At 39.3% G+C, this 13,710-nt stretch overlaps 1 protein-coding gene across 3 annotated transcripts in view; it reads right to left on the bottom strand.

Annotated features, from left to right (window-relative positions):
- The window catches only part of LIN52 (lin-52 DREAM MuvB core complex component), a 117,166-nt gene that overhangs the window by 68,227 nt on the left and 35,229 nt on the right, over positions 1 to 13,710 (bottom strand). Inside the window, exon 6 of one of the 3 annotated variants that reach the window (XM_069597057.1) lies at positions 3,672 to 5,040. The exons of the other annotated variants lie outside the window; for them this stretch is intronic. Within the exon in view, the coding sequence (XP_069453158.1) occupies positions 4,972 to 5,040 (69 nt within the window). The 3' untranslated portion in view covers positions 3,672 to 4,971. Of the gene's footprint in view, positions 1 to 3,671; positions 5,041 to 13,710 lie in introns of those variants that run through there. 3 annotated transcript variants of the gene reach the window in all.

Raw genomic sequence — 13,710 nt, 5'->3', positions numbered from 1 at the left:
AAAGAGTCTGACATGACTGAGCGACTAAGCACAGCACACAACACCAAGTTAAGGGGATAACTGGAAGTTTTGTTTGGTCAGTTGTTTTGGGTTATTGTGAGTGTGTTTGTTAAGTTGAAATGAGTAAGCCATATACTAGATGTTTTCCCAAACTAGAATTAGTTAACAATGTAACTTCACAAGCTTATTCCATGAAGAACACGGCTTGGCATGATGAGAAAGACAAAAATGAGTGGTAAAGGGTCTTTGTTCTAAAGGAGGGCAAGTTCACTAATAGTAACTAAAGGGTCTGAGTAGCTTATTCCTCTCACTCAAAGATGTTTCTTCCTATTGAGTAAGAAGAAACCCTATCATGGCAAGAGGACAGAGAAAGAATTAAACCCACAAATAATTTCAAATTTCATTTCAGCCATAGTTTTCTCTAACCATACTTTCCCCCTATGCTGCTGCTGCTAAGTCGCGTCAGTAGTGTCCAACTCTGTGTGACCCCCGGCAGACAACCAGGCTCCTCTGCCCCTGGGATTCTCCAGGCAAGAATATTGGAGTGGTCTGTCATTGGTTTCCTTCTCCAATGCATGAAAGTGAAAAGTGAAAATGAAGTTGTTCGGTTGTATCCAACTCTTCACGATCCCATGGACTGTAGCCTACCAGACTCCTCCGTCCATGGGATTTTCCAGGCAAGAGTAATGGAGTGGGTTGCCATTGTCTTCAGCTTCTGGAAAAAAGCCAAATAATTACGTATAGCATCTCCTTTAATCTTCCTCTCCCACTTGCTGGTAGAAAGATAGCAAAAAGAATGCAAGCAGAAGGAAGAGAAATTAAAGGCGATAAAAGTTATCAACAAGATAACGTTCCATATTATTTGGGCTCATGGGCTGACTGGAGCTTGAGCTTTATTATGCATCTTATCCTCTCTTTGTTAAACTGTACTGTCACCTGCTACTCAAAGTTTCATAGAAGGTTCAGGATATGCAAGGACAGTTTTATTTTTGAGGGATCTGCTCAAATATAAAAAAGAAAAGTATATGTTTGAGTCTCCATCTATTTTAAAAGAGCTTCGCTTAACTTCAGTTTCTTTTCACAACTGCTATAACAAAGAAAACACTACAGCGTTCCTGAAGGGTCTTTGAAGACAGGAATATGAAGAATTCCTCTCTATTTTAAGACTTCCTCTCTCACAGCAAATGGTCACAGGCACACCACTTTAAGCCATCAAGAAGGAACCATCAACAGTTGAGTATTAAGACATGGCAGATGTAGTCATCATCCAGATTCTGGCTAGTCTCACTCTTGGAGGGGAATGAATGTTCTAAGAGAGAAACCCCATGTTTTAACTCAAAGTAAAGGAAAATGGAAAGATGAAAAAAGACCCAAGTTTAATTATCAGTAGTGACAGAAAAAGAAAAGCACATTAAATGCATTGTGTAAAATGAAGTTAGAAAGGATTTTTCATACCGTACCCAAAAATAAGTGCACTTGCACTTAGTAAATAAACATTGTCCATGTTCTATTTTCAACACACAGTTTTATCTAACACAAAGTCATTTCACCTTAAACAAACACACAAACATACAAACAAACAAACAAGAGAGGCCAAGATCCAATATCAATTCCTACCCCACCATTCCTACCTAATCTGCCAGCAAGTTAATGCAAATCAAAGCAAGCACTTCACTGCTGCTGGTAGTGAAGCCGGTTCCCTTCCCAAGAGAGGCCTGTAAAACAGGACAGTCACTGACAGCAGTACAATTACTGACACAGATACAGACTTTATGGACATGTTTATCTCTGCTGTAAATCCACACTCTCTCTCCACTCCGATTCACGAGTCATAAAGAAATTGCAGATAATGAAAAAGTTGGGGAAATTTACAGCATGTCGGAAACCTCAGACAGCCAGAAGAAATTAAAGAGCTGACTAGGGATAAATCACACAGGTACAATTAAAACTTCCCACATACCTCCTTCATTTCCAAACTGAGGCACAATCCAATGGAGCTGATGAAAAGTTGAGGTCATGACTCCTCAGGCTGTAATCATTTCTTAACTAACTGCATGTTAAAAATTAGCCAATTCACAGGACGCGTGTAAATGCTTTCTTGCTGCTTGCTACCTTGATTCCCTTCACTCTCCACTGGAAGCACCCACACAGCAATTCCGTCTGTAAACAGGCCAAACTGCAACAAGCAATAAATGGAAAGGTGATGTCCCCTCTCCCACTGCCATCTCTGCAGGTGCAGGACATCTTTTACCATCGCCACTGTGGACTGAGCATTAAAATGAGAAAGTGGAGCTACAATGGGTGAATGAAATTGGAGTTTTCTTCTTCCCCTATAAATAATCATTCTGAAGGTTTCATTTGATTTCTTTTCAACATTCCAAAAGAGATTTTAAAGGATCATTATGTTTGATACTAGAAAAAGAATTACTTCTGGTGATACTTGCTTGTCAATAGACTCAACCAAAGCTCTATACTCTTTATGTAACCACCTCTGCATAAGCTTCAAAGTGGTCTAGTTTTAGCTTTACCACTCCCTCGACTACCCAGCTCTTTGCTTTTATATTTGCCTAATGACAAAGGTTATAAGAGGGGAGGGAAAAACAAAACAAAAAGCTGAAACAAAACCAAATCTCCAAACTTTATCAGAATCTAGAAGTCTTAATTAATGTTTAACTCTTATTCCAATAAAGTAAATCAGAAAAATACCAAAGACAAGAAATAATGTCTGTTTCTTAAATAATAAGCTTAACAGATCTAGTACTGAAGACTAGAATACTGTGAGTTAATTGCTGGCCTCTCTATTCTATAAGCCTATAAAATTCTCTGTGAAGGAAAAAATGACTTTATCACATGCTATACTCTTCTACTTTCCCCAAATTACTTACATGAAACTAGCAGGTTTTAAAAACACCAACCTAAACACAACATCTGTCTGGAAAGCAGAAGCAAAGAACACAGATTTACTAGCTAACTTCTACATAACTGAATGATTCAAGAGTGTCAACAAAGTTATACACAAGTCAATACTCATCTCTGTGCATCTCTATGGGACGAAGCCCTACCAAATTAGCTCCAATATGATTTTGAAATTCTGAGCCCTGTCAAGAAATGAAGGTTAACAGATCTTTTTAGAGATATGGAGGATGCAATTGACAAGGTTTCGATTTTGTTCCTGTTTGACCCCTTGATGATTTGAGATCCATTTTACACTTCAGAGAACCCAAATGTCATTTTCAATTTATATATTAAGATTTTATTCTCTATGGAATAAAAATAATTCTAAGATAATACTAAGACTTTCAACCCAGATATCACTACCATACAAAACTTAGGTCATATCTAGCTCAGAGATCTCAATTCTAGCCAGTCAGTAAGCATTAGACATGGTTTCTGATTAGCTTTTGCTTACAATGATCAGTTCCTTTAGTTCGTTGTCAGATTGGTGTCCAGTACCAATTAAGAATTACTAAATACAGGCCGAATTTTATTTAAAAGCTCCTAAGAGGCAAATAATATTTTATCAAATGAGTATTTGAATGAAACCAAGAAACATATCTATTGTTACTACTCTATGAGGCAACAGTACCCCTGGATTAAAAATCAGAAGACCTGGATTCTAGGTCCAGCTTGGCAAATAACTAAGTGTGTGACTGAACAAATCATTGAAGTTCTTTGAATCTCAGTTACCTCATTTATTCAAATGGGAGTAACAGAAGAATAGTAAAAAGATTTAAATGAGAAAGTACACGTAAGAAACATGGCAGGCTAGGGACTTCTCTGGTGGTCTAGTGGTTAAAAATCTGTCTTCCAGTGCAGGGGATGCGGGTTTGATTCCTGGTTGGGAAACTAAGATCCGACATGCATGGGACAACTAAGCCCTCAGGCAACAACCACGGGGCCTGCAAGCCACAACTAAGACCCAATGCAGCCATATACATTTTTAAAAATAGAAATAGCAGGCTCAAAAATGTTACTTGCCTTTCCCTCTTCATGAGACATGGTTCAAATTTCTGGTTCTGTCCCCAATGAGCTGTGTGGTTTTCCCTAGGCAAGTGACCAGTATCTTTAGGCCTCTGTTTTTGCATCTGCAACATTAGAGGGTTGAGACTCAACGATCTCTAAGATTCCCTTTCAACTCTAACAAGCTATGATTACCAATCCTGTCACTAAATTCCTGGATGATCGAGGTCTAAGTCACTTCATTTCTTTCGACCTCAGTTTCCTCACCTTTAAATGGGAAACTTGTAAGAGGAGGAAAAACAAGCTGCCAGTAAACATAACTTTACTTATTAGCAATCAAAGAAATACATATAAAAAACAATGAAATAACTTTGGGCAGCCTGTGTATTGGAGCTCAGGGCTGTGTTCCTGTGTTGCTGGAGAATTTGCATGGTATGTCTTGCTCTGGAACTTGTTGGCTCTTGGGTGGTGCTTGGTTTCAGTGTAGGTATGGAGGTGTTTGATGAGCTCCTGTCAATTAATGTTCCCTGGAGTCAGGAGTTCTCCGGTTTTCTCAGGGTTTGGACTTAAGCCTCCTGCTTCTGGTTTTCAGTCTTATTTTTACAGTAGTCTCAAGACTTCTCCTTCTATACAGCACCGCTGATAAAACAGGAGGGAGGGGGGTTCAGGATGGGGAACACGTGTATACCTGTGGCGGATTCATGTTGATGTATGGCAGAACCAATACAGTACTGTGAAGTAATTAACCTCCATTAAAATAAATAAATTTATATTAGAAAAAACAATGAAACAAAATTTTTCACCTATAAAATGGGCAAGTACTAAAAAGTTTCATGATATCTAGAGTTGGCTCTTTGTGTGTGTATGTGTTAGTCACTCATCCATCTCCGACTCTTTGCGACCCCATGGACTGTAGTCTGTCAGGCTCCTCCTGTCCACGGAATTCTCTGAGCAAGAATACTGGAGTGGGGTAGCCAATCCCTTCTCCAGAGGATCTTCCCAACCCAGGGATCAAACCTGGGTCTCCGCACTGCAGGCAGATTCTTTACCGTCTGAGTCACCAGGGAAAACCAGAGTTGGCTGTAAGATATAGGAATACAAGTACTTTCATTTACTGTTCTTAGAAATATGATTTGGACAAGTCTTTCCAGAGGTCACTTTGGCAAAATGTAAAAGATTTTAATGTGCCATTCACTTTATCTAGAGTAAAGGATGCTTATCACAGCATGATTTACTTTTAGTAAAGCACTGGAAACAGCCTAAATGTCCATTAAGAAAGAATTAATGAAAAAACAGAAAGAATTAACGAAATACATTATGTGTGACATGAAAGTCACTCAGTCATGCCCAACTCTTTGCAACCCCATAGACTATAGAGTCCATGGAATTCTCTACACCAGAATACTGGAATGGGTAGCCTTCTCCAGGGGATCTTCCCAACCCAGGGATCGAACCCAGCTCTCCCACAATGCAGGCAGATTCTTTACCAGCTGAGCCATATTATAACGGTATTCTTCACAGTCACAAAACTGATGATTTTGCTGTTTTCATGGGTACTGAAAGAAGTTCACAATGCACTAAGTCAAAAAGGCAGGTTGTAGAACAGAAATAGCACGACACCATGTATGTTTGAAAAAAATATGTATGTATATGCGTGCATGTGTGTGTGTGTAATACCTCTTAGCAAGAAATGTTTGCAGGATTTGGAGAAGTGTTCATCAAAAAGTTAAAAGCGATTACTATTTTAGGATGCTGTGATTTGGGGTGATTTTTACTTTCTTTATATCTTCTACAATGAATATGTACTGTTTTATAATAGAAAAAAATAAGAAAGTTCATATTTAACTTTTAAAATGGATATTACAAAAAAGATTCTATGACTGTTTAACAATTCTTTTCAATTACTAAGCAGTATCCCTGTTCTTATAGTCCATGACATAAACCATGTACACAGTTGCAACTTTACACCACAATCTGGCTGCTTACCTAGATATACTAAGCACTTCTCACATACCATTTCTAATCTTCTCTACAATGCTGTAAGACCAATTTCACTCTAAAGAAAACCTAGCAGAGCTTTTACATTTTAGAAGTTGTTTTCCCCCACATTAGATGTTATTTTGAAAAGATACTCCAAACTGAGATCTTTAAGGCCAGAAAATTCTCTTTACTTTAAAAAAGAGTGTAAATACAAACAGATTTTATTCTTGGTTATCCTTTAAATCTCAATTAGAAGCACTCCTGCATACAGGAATTCTAAACTGACATTAGGAATATTCTCAAGATTGCTGAAACCACGGGAGGCACCATTGTTTGTAACCAAGTACACTGGACAATGAGGGGTGAGATTTGGACTGGTTATTTGCTGCAGGATGGCCTGCATAAGCAAACAAGAAACCAGAGTACTTAAAAATAAAAAATGTCTAAATCATGTTAAAGTTTTTGGATGCCATCCAGCATTAACTAAAAGCATATTAAAGGACTTACCTGGTGGCAGAGTGGATAAGAATCCACCTGCCAATGCAGGGGACAAGGGCTGGATCCCTGGTTTGGGAAGATTTCACATGCTGTGAAGCAACTAAAGCTGGTGCGCCACAACTAAGCCCATGTGCTGCACCTAAGGAAACCTGTGTGCCTAGAGCCTGTGCTCTGCAACAAGAGAAGTCACCGCGATGTGAAGTCCGTGCACCAAAAAGAGGAGCAGCCCCCGCTCACTGCAACTAGAGAAAGCCTAAGCACAGCAATGAACAATCAGCACAACCGAAAATAAATAAGCAATATTTTAAAAACCTAATTAATTACTCTTCATTTCTTGACATATAAAGTGGAGAGAGAAAGAAAAGAAATGTCTGTGATCTAAACATAGAGGCACTCTCTCACCTTCCCACCAGTGAAGAAATCTGCATCTCTCTTTCCTCTTGTTATGATCCAGTCATATGATCAATCTAAGACCGGTGCACCTGTGCTCTAAACCCTAACACTTCAAGCCCTCTCAGGGACCTTGCTTACTCTTTATCCCTTTTCACCTCTCTCTGCCATCTTTTCATCTTTGCCACTAGAATTTAAACACATCTAAGTCCACTGTCCTAAAGTAAACAAGAAACTTTGACCACTTCTTCCTCTTGCGAATACCCTTTCTTCCTCTTAATAGCCAAACTCCTATTTCCATCTCCTATTTCACTGGTTCCTCCCTCACCCTTGCATTCAACAGCCTACACAATGGAGAATTCACACCCAAAGCCAAACCTCATGTCAAAAATCCAACTCAATAAAGATCTAAATGTAAGACATGACACCATAAAACTCTTAGAAAAGAACATAGGTGAAACATTCTTTGACATAAATCGTAGCAATATTTTCTGAGATTACTCTCCCAGGGCAAAAGAAATAAAAACAAAAATAAATAAATGGGACCTAATAATACTTTAAAACTTTTGCACAGTAAACTATCAACAAAATAAATAGACAAGCTATGAAATGGGAGAAAATATTGCAAAAGATGCAACTGACAAGGGCTTAATTTCCAAAACATGCAGATAGCTCATACAACTCAACAGCAGAGAAACAAACAACCTAATTGAAAGTGGACTGTTGTTGCTGTTTAGTTGATAAGTTGCATCTCTTTTGCGACCCCATGGACTGTAGCCCGCCAGGCTCCCTCGTCCACAGGATTTCCTAGGCAAGAATACTGAAGTGGGTTGCCATTTCCTTCTCCAGAGGATCTTTCCTTCCCAGGCATGGAATCTGTGTCTCCTGCATTGCAGGTGGGTTCTTTACCGCTGAGCCACCAGGGAAGCCCCCCAAATGGGCAGAAGACCTGATAAACATTTTTCCAAAGGAGACAAAGAGACAGACAACAGGCACATGAAAGACACTCAACATTGCTAATTATTAGAGAAATGCAAATCAAAACTACAACGAGGTATCACCTCACACCAGATGGAATGGCTATCATCAAAAAGTCTACAAATAATAAATGCTGGAGAGGATGTATAGAAAAGGAAACCCTACACACTGTAAGTGGGAATGTAAATTGGTTCAGCCACTATGGAAAACAGTGTGTGCTGTGCTTAGCTGCTTAGTCATGTCCGACTCTGTGACCACATGGACTGCAGCCCGCCAATTTCCTCTGTCCATGGGTATTCTCCAGGCAAGAATACTGGAGTGGATTGCCTTGCCCTCCTCCAGGGGATCTTCCCAACCCAGGGGCCAAACCCAGGTCTCCCGCACTGCAGGCGGATTATTTACTGACTGAGCTAGCAGGGAAGCCCCAAAATACTGGAGTGGGTAGTCTATCCCTTCTCCAGGGGATCTTCCTGACGCAAGAATCAAACTATGGTCTCCTGCACTGCAGGTGGATTCTTTACCAGATGAGCTATCAGGGAAGTCCATGGAAAATAGTATAGAGGTTCCTTAAAAAACTAAAAATAGAGCTACCATATATCAGGAATCCCATGCCTCGGTATATATCCAGAAAAAAACAAAAACTCTAATTCAAAAAGATACATGCACTTTAATGTTTACAGCAGCACTATTTATAACAGTCAAGACATGGAAGCAACCCCAGTGCCCATAATATATATGTGTGTAATGCAATATTAATCAGACATAAAAAATAAGAAATATTGTCATTTGCAGCAACATGGATGGACCTAGAGAATGTTATCCAAGTGAAGTCAGAGAAAGACAAAAAGTGCACGATAGCACTCATTTGTGGAATCTAAAAATTAATGCAAATGAATCTGTATAAAAAACAGAAACAGACTCATAGACATAGAAGACAAACTTGTGGCTACCACCAAAGGGGAGGGAGGGAGGGGGAAATTAGGAGTCTGTGATTAACAGATACAAACTACTATATAAAAGAGATAAGAAACAAGGATTTATAGTATGGCACATAAAACTAGACAGTATCTTATAACAACCTATAATGAAATATACTCTGAAAAAAAAACAAAACAAAACCCTGAATCACTATTAGTTTTGGTACACCCCAAACTAATACAATTATATCAACTGTATCAATTGATACAATTGTATCAATTATACTTCAAATAAAAAAAAAATAACAAACTCATTGTCTTCCCTTACAAACTCATTCCTCCACTACTGTTCTTTCTAAAAAAGCTTTAGTGACAGATTGTAGCATCCTTTTGTCTCATCCTCAGAAAAGACTTCCTTCTCTGATCACCCCTTACAGATCAGAAGAGGTCTCACAGAGATTTGTTGTTACGGAATCTTATACTTCTTCACAGCACTCATCACAACCCTCTCACCACAGATTATTTCTGTTAACTGTCTGATGTGTGTCTTCCTCATGACTGCTTCGCTTACTGATGCAGCCTCAATTTTTATCACAGTGATTGGCTCATTTTAGTTACTTTAAATTACTTTTGTTGAAGAGACCCTTAAGAGAAGAGGGGAAAAACTTCAATCAATTGATTGACAGATCAGTCCTTAGTGAGGTATAATTCATATAGGATGAACTGCACATACTTGAGGTGTCCAGTCTGGTAAGATTTTCTTTTTAATATATTTGGTTGCATCGGGTCTTAGTTGCAGCACACGGACGCTGGCTCTAGGGCTCAGGGGTTGCAGCACGCAGGCTGTTTAGTTGTGGCACGTGTCCAGTTTGGAAGGGAAGACAAATGCTTTCACCACTACTGAGGCAAACCCTTCTGAGTCCTATGACTGATGAGAATTTTGTAGTCTGATTGGTGGGAGCAGGCACTATTACTGGCCCTGTGGTGCCAGCCAGTGTTCCTTCCTGTAATCCTTTCGAGGGGCTCTCTCCTCAGCCTCATGTATAACCGCTTCCTCACAAGACTGCACTGGCGAGTACTCAGCTAATTCCTTTAGCAGAGCCCTCTGTGGATCTCCAGGGTTCTCTCCATGCTGCCCTCGCCCCTCTGGTACTCTATCCTCTGGCCTCTTGCTGCCTTGGTCTCTCCAGACTCCTAGCTCTGTTTCTTCAACACGGGGAGTCTGCTGCTTTCTGCCTGAGCTCCCCCTCCCAGCACTGCAGCCTGGAAACTGTCTCAAAACAGTAAACTGAGACAGTCACAGTGCTGACCTCCTTTACTTCCTAACTCTCAGGGATCACTGTCTTTTATTGCCTGACATCCAGTGTGCTAAAAACCACTGTTTGTATCTTTTGTAGTTTTTTAAAAAACTGTCTCAGGTGGGAAGGTGAAGCTAGTCCCTGATATTTCATCTCAGTCAAAAGCAAAAGTGCTTCCATTGTTGTCTGCGTGCCACTAACTTACACGCCCAGAGGAGAAATCTAGGAGTCATCCTTGACACCCTCTCCCTCCCCACCTCTGTTGATCTTCTATAGCCAATCAATCAAGATTTATTCTTTGTCCTAAATTGCTCTCAAATTCAAGGACATCGCTCCTTGTTCACTATCAGCATCCTAGTTCAAGGCACTGTGGTCTTTTTTTTCCAATTTATTTGGCTACATGGCATGCGGAATATTCATTGTATCATGTGGGGTCTTTCATTGCGGTACATGGACTCCATGCACTGTGTGTGTCTCATGGGTTCCAGAGTGCACAGGTCAGTAGTTTGAGCATGCATGCTTGGTTGCCCTGAGGCATGCGAGATCTTTGACCAGGGGTCAAACCTGCGTCCCCTGCATTGCAAGACAGATTCTCAGCCAATGGACCACGACGAAAGTCCCAGCACCACAGTCTGGGTGACCATAGACTATTGCAATGACCTCCTACTTGGTCTCCCTAGTTCTTCTCACGTCCCCATCCAAACCAGTCTCTACACGGCCAAAACCTGAATATTCCTTGCCTATGCCCTCCATTGACTTGTCAGAGATCTTAGAATATCATCCAATATCCTTAATATAACCAAGAAGTCTTACATGATTCAGTCTTTTTTTTTAAATATTTAATTATCTATTTGGCTGCTCTGGGTCTTAGCTGTGGCATGTGGGATCCAGTTCCCTGATCAGGGATCGAAGTTGGGCCCCTGCATTGGGAGCTCGAAGTCTTAGCCACTGGACCACCAGGGAAGTCCCCATGATTCAGCCTTTGTCAAGAATTAAATACTATGCCTTAAAATACTGAATTTTAATGCTGTAAGGATCTGAGAGGTCTTTTAGTCCAACAGCTTCATTTTTCAACTGAAGAAACTGATGCTCAGTGTCACACAGCTAAATTCCTGATAAAGGTGCACTAGGCAGTAATAAAGTTTAAGATTTATCGACAGCTTTCTAGGTGTCAAATATCATACTATGCATTTTTAAAAACTGAATCGAATCTGCATTTTTTAAAGTGAGTTTTCAAAGTGTACAATTCAATGGCATTTAGTAAATTCACAATATTTTTCAACTACCACCTATATAAGTTATAAAACATTTTTATCACCCACCAAAAAATCCTTCACCCATTACTCAGATAGCCCCCATTTCCTCTTTCTCTTGCCCCTGGCAATCACCAATCTCCCTTCTGTCTCTATGAATTTACATACCTAGGATGGTTCATATAAGTGGAATAATATAATATGTGATTGTTCATGTCTGGCTTCCTTTATTGAATATAATGTTTTTGAGATTCACCCATGTTGTGAGACTTGCACCGTAAAGAAGACTAAGCACCAAAGAACTGATGCTTTTGAACTGTGGTGCTGGAGAAGACTCTTGTGAGTCCCTTGGAGATCAAACTAGTCAATCCCTTAGGAAACCAATCCTGAATATTCACTGAAGGACTGATGCTGAAGCACTAATACTTTGGCCACCTGATGCAAAGAGCTGACTTGCTAAAAAATGGGACAAGAGGGAGGGGACTTAGGTATACCTATGACTGATTCATATTGATGTTTGGCAGAAACCAATACAATACTGTGAAGCAATTATCCTTCAATTAAAAATTTAATTTAAAAAAGAAAAATCTAACTTGCCTCCCATGTTACCACTTTTTTTATTACTACCCCACTGTCTACCATGTTGGCAAAGTGAGTCTTTTAAGAAAATACATATGATTATACACTTACTATGCTTAAAATTTCTCATATGCTGCCCATGATGATAACAACAGTTAATAGCTTTTAAGCACTTATTAAGTACTAATATACTACGTGAAGATTTTATAAATAACATTGTATTAAATTATCAAAACAATATTCTAAGGTAACATCTCAAAGTGAATGGTCAGGAAGACCTTGAGGATCCTGGGGATCACTAAGCCCCTTTCAGAGGGTCCATGAGTTCAAAATTACATGTACGATACTAAGATGGCTTTTTCACTTATTCTCTCAGAAGTGAACATTGAAGTTATCTAGAGCCTACCTAACAAAAGGTATCATAACATACTGAAAGAAGCAGCAGATATGAAAACTTAGCTCTTTATCAATCCAAACATTAAGGGTACTTGAAAAATGTAAGAACTGCCATTCTTATCAATATTTTTTGTTTGGAAAATAGTTACTCTTCATAATAATATTTATATTAACATGTAATGGGTTTGTTCCTATTTTTAAACTAGTAAGTTATTTTTTAATTTTGTTTTAAATTCTGAATTAAATTCAGAAATTAAATATACATAAAATACACATATAATCCACATAAACAAGAGCTTTTAGGTGATCAACATTAACTTCTAAGAGTGGAAAGGAGTCCTGACACCAAAAAGTTTGAGAACCACTATTCTAAGATTTTCATCTCCATTTCACAAATGAAGGAATCAGGGCTAAGAAAGTCAAGTTACTGCCTAAGTGGTAGATCAAGATTCATAATAAGGCTGTAATAAAGCCTTCAAAACCCAAGCTCTTAATTACTATTTTGTCTCTTCCTATTAATATTAGCTATTTATCACCTGGCTCCTATCCACTTATCTTCAGGTAATTGTTCTTTCCCTTATGTTATCTTCAGGTCATCAATTTCCCCACTAGCCTGAGTTTCATCAGACAGAGATATTTCTTAAGCTATACTGCAATTCCTATAAGTTAATATACTACAAGATTCAAAAATTAGAATCAAGATTGCAGGGAGAAATATCAATAACCTCAGATACACAGATGACACTACCCTTATGGCAGAAAGCAAAGAATAGCTAAAGAGCCTCTTGAAAGTAAAAGAGAAGAGTGAAAAAGTTAGCTTAAAACTCAACATTCAAAAAAATAAGATCACGGCATCTGGTCCCCATCACTTCATGGCAAATAGATGGGGAAACAGTAGAAACAGTGACAGACTTTATTTTTCTGGGCTCCAAAATCACTGCAGATGGTGACTGCAGCCATGAAATTATAAGAAACCTGCTCCTTGGAAGAAAAGCTATAACCAATCTAGACAGCATATTAAAAAGCAGAGACATTACTTTGCCAACAAAGGTCCGTCCAGTCAAAGCTATGGTTTTTCCAGTAGTCATGTATGGATGTGAGAGCTGGACTATAAAAAAAGCTGAGTGCCAAAGAACTGATACTTTTGAATTGTGGTGTTGGAGAAGACTCTTCATTGTCCCTTGAAATACAAGGAGATCAAACCAGTCCATCCTAAAGGAAATCAGTCCTGAATATTCATTGGAAGGACTGATGCTGAAGCTGAAACTCCAACAATACTCTGGCCACCTGATGCAAAGAAGTAACTCTGTGGAAAAGATCCTGATGCTGGGTAAGACTGAAGGCGGGATGAGAAAGGGACGACAGAGGATGAGATGGTTAGATGGCATCACCGACTCGATGGATGTGAGTTTGAGCAAGCTCCAGGAGTTGGTGATGGACAGGGAAGCCTGGTGTGCTGCA

Source organism: Ovis canadensis, chromosome 7 (genome assembly GCF_042477335.2).
Source record: "Ovis canadensis isolate MfBH-ARS-UI-01 breed Bighorn chromosome 7, ARS-UI_OviCan_v2, whole genome shotgun sequence".
In the NCBI taxonomy this organism is placed as follows: domain Eukaryota; kingdom Metazoa; phylum Chordata; class Mammalia; order Artiodactyla; family Bovidae; genus Ovis; species Ovis canadensis.
Note: the sequence above shows the minus strand (reverse complement) of the source record. Positions and strands in the feature narration are given on the sequence as shown.